The sequence below is a fragment of the Ovis aries genome, chromosome 14 (genome assembly GCF_016772045.2).
Source record: "Ovis aries strain OAR_USU_Benz2616 breed Rambouillet chromosome 14, ARS-UI_Ramb_v3.0, whole genome shotgun sequence".
NCBI classification, from domain to species: Eukaryota; Metazoa; Chordata; class Mammalia; order Artiodactyla; family Bovidae; genus Ovis; species Ovis aries.
The window spans coordinates 48,358,585-48,361,468 of record NC_056067.1 but is presented as its reverse complement, the minus strand read 5'-3'; the positions used below and the strand labels follow the sequence as shown (position 1 = coordinate 48,361,468).

The 2,884-nt window shown below is 38.1% G+C and overlaps 1 protein-coding gene across 1 annotated transcript; it reads left to right on the top strand.

The window, feature by feature from the left end:
- The first annotated feature begins 1,804 nt into the window (after window positions 1-1,804).
- On the top strand, window positions 1,805-2,227 carry LOC101114379 (NADH dehydrogenase [ubiquinone] 1 alpha subcomplex subunit 5). The gene has a single exon (XM_004004973.5). The coding sequence runs from the start codon at window positions 1,808-1,810 to the stop codon at window positions 2,156-2,158; it is 351 nt and encodes a 116-aa protein (XP_004005022.1). The 5' UTR covers window positions 1,805-1,807; the 3' UTR covers window positions 2,159-2,227.
- The last annotated feature ends 657 nt before the right edge of the window (window positions 2,228-2,884 follow it).

Sequence of the window (2,884 nt, the reverse complement as noted above, 5' to 3'; positions counted from 1 at the left end):
TGTTCTCTATTTGCATTGTCCAATATGGTAGTTACTAGCCACATGTGGCTGTTGAGTGCTTACAACTTGGCTATTGCAATGGAGGAACTGAAATTTCAGTTCCTTTCATTTTTCTTTAATTTAAATTTGAAAGTAGGCGCATGTAGGAATTCCTACCTGTGCCTGGTGGCTACCATAATGGGCAGTGCAGTTCTAAATACTCATCTTTTTCTCCCAAACAGTTGCACCTGCTTCATTCTCTTCAGAGATGCTTGGGAGACCCTGCATCCCTGTAAGAGGGTGGACTCTTCAGCACCTGGCTCTGACTTAGATGATGAGGCCCTAGTCTTTGACTATGAGCTTGATGCAAAATAGATGAGACTTTTGAGGTTGAAGAAAGAGATGACTGAATTTTGTATGTGGAAGGAATGTAAATATTTGATGGCCAGAAAGCAGATTGTAGTAGTTTTGAAACATGTCTTCAAGAGTTTTGACCCTTTCCCCACCGGGAAGTGGGTCTGTCTTGTTTCCTTCAATCTGAGTTGACCTTTGCTGGGTTGTACCTTGCAGACCTGCAAGCCCTGTACTTGGCTTCCCTGGTGTCTCAGTGGTAAAGAACCTGCCTGACAATGCAGGAGACACAGGTTTGACCCCTGGGCCAGAAAGATCCCCTGGAAAAGGAAATGGCAACCCACTCTAGTATTCTTGCCTGGAAAATTCCATGGACAGAGGATCCTGGTGGGCTACAGTCCATGCAGTCTCAGAGAGGTGGACATGACTTAGCAACTAAACAACAACAATAACAAAAGGACAAATATTGTGTGGCTCTCCTTATTGAAAATATCTAGGATAGGCAGTTTATAGAAACTGAAAAGAATTTAGCAGATACCCAGGACTGGGAGCATGGGAGAAAGAGTTATTGCTTAATATGTACAGAGTTTCTGTTTGGATGTTAAAAAACTTTTGGAAACAGATAGTGGTGATGGTTTACAATACAGTGAATTTACTTAATGCCACTGAATTATATCCTTAAAAATGGTTTAAATATTAGGAATTCCCTGGCAGTCCCATGGTTAGGACCTCACATGTCCACTGCAGGGGGCTTAGGTTTGATCTCCAGTCAGGGAACTAAGATCTACAAGCCGCAAGGTATGGACAAAAAAAAGTTTAAAGTGGCAAATTTTATTATGTGTATATATATCACCACAATTAAGGAGGTTTAAAAAGGTAACCTTACTGGAAGAATGGAATTCCAATGTTTTATTTAAAAAAAAAAAAACCATATACAATGACCAAGTGGAGATTTATTCCACGAATGCAGGTTCAGTTCAGTTCAGTCATTCAGTCATGTCCGACTCTTTGGGACCCCGTGGACTGCAGCATGCCAGGCTTCCCTGTCCATCACCAACTCCCAGAGCTTACTCAAACTCATGCCCATCGAGTTAGTGATGCCATCCAACCATCTCATTCTCTGTAGTCCCCTTCTCCTCCTGCCTTCCATCTTTCCCAGCATCAGGGTCTTTTCCAATGAGTCAGTTCCTGAAGAACTGAATACGGGATCAATATTTGAAAATCTATCAATGGAATCCACCATATTAACAGACTAAAGAAAAAAATTATGTGATCATAAAAGGTTTTGCATAGCAAAGGAAAGCACTAACAAACCGAAAAGACAACCTACTGAATGGGAAAAAATATTTGCAAATGATGTGACCTATGAGGGATTAATATCCAACATATATAAATAGCTCATACAACTCAACATCACAAAAAACAAACAACCCAGTTTTAAAATGGGCAGGAGAGGTTCCGGCTTCTCGGCGCTGTCATGGCGGGCTTGCTGAAGAAGACCACTGGCCTGGTGGGATTGGCTGTTTGTGAAACTCCACATGAGAGGCTAAAAATATTGTATACAAAAATTCTTGATGTTCTTGGACACATCCCTAAAAATGCAGCGTATAGAAAGTATACAGAGCAGATTACAAATGAGAAGCTGAGTATTGTTAAAGCGGAACCAGATGTTAAAAAACTAGAAGAGCAACTGCAGGGTGGCCAAATAGAAGAGGTGATTCTTCAGGCTGAAAACGAACTAAGTCTGGCAAGAAAAATGATCCAGTGGAAACCATGGGAGCCTTTAGTGGAAGAGCCTCCAGCCAGCCAATGGAAATGGCCAATATAAACAGCATTAACTAACTTATCTGTTGATAGGAGACTGATGTCATTAAATATTCTGTTATATGTTAAAAAATGTTTCCATATTATCGTACCATCAAGAAAACTGATACAGAACAAAAGCGACTTGTTAAAGTTGATGATGATGGTAATTTGTGAATTCAGTTTTTGATTTGTAGAGCATTCATTCAAATTATTTCAAAGGTAATTAACAAACAAAGGTTGTGGGAAGATTGAAACATAATTGGAAAAATTCCTATAGATATTCAGTGTAGGGGCCATATTTGAAAGGTGAAGTATTTTTAGTAGTATCTTCAACAGATTTAATTTTTTTTATTCTGGAAAAACAGAAAAGATACTTATTATTATTTAAACAAATTAATAGGTCACCATTTAAAGTGAAGTAGTAAGGAAAAAACCATCAAATTAGAATTGATCATATACTTGGAAAAATTGATTTGGTATTTGAAAGAAAGATTATAGTAGTAGTTGGAAAATCTTTTCCTTTGTCTCATTTAAGGAAATTAGTTTTCTGGCCCTTAGTCCTTAGTTTTTTTGATAACCAAAGTATATCAGGATAGAGAGAGAATTTCTGTAAAAGAAGAGACACTAAGAGTTCCTAAAGTTTATCTGACATACAGATAGGCTTATATTCAGAACATCTTAGTTGTATGCTTATAACTTCAAAGTGGAATTGTTAAGTAGTTTTCACTAATTTTAAGTGAAAACTAAG

What these genes read in the sequence shown, in the direction of transcription:
- LOC101114379 (XM_004004973.5), top strand. Translation starts at nt 1,808, where the DNA reads ATGGCGGGCTTGCTGAAGAAGACCACTGGCCTGGTGGGATTGGCTGTT.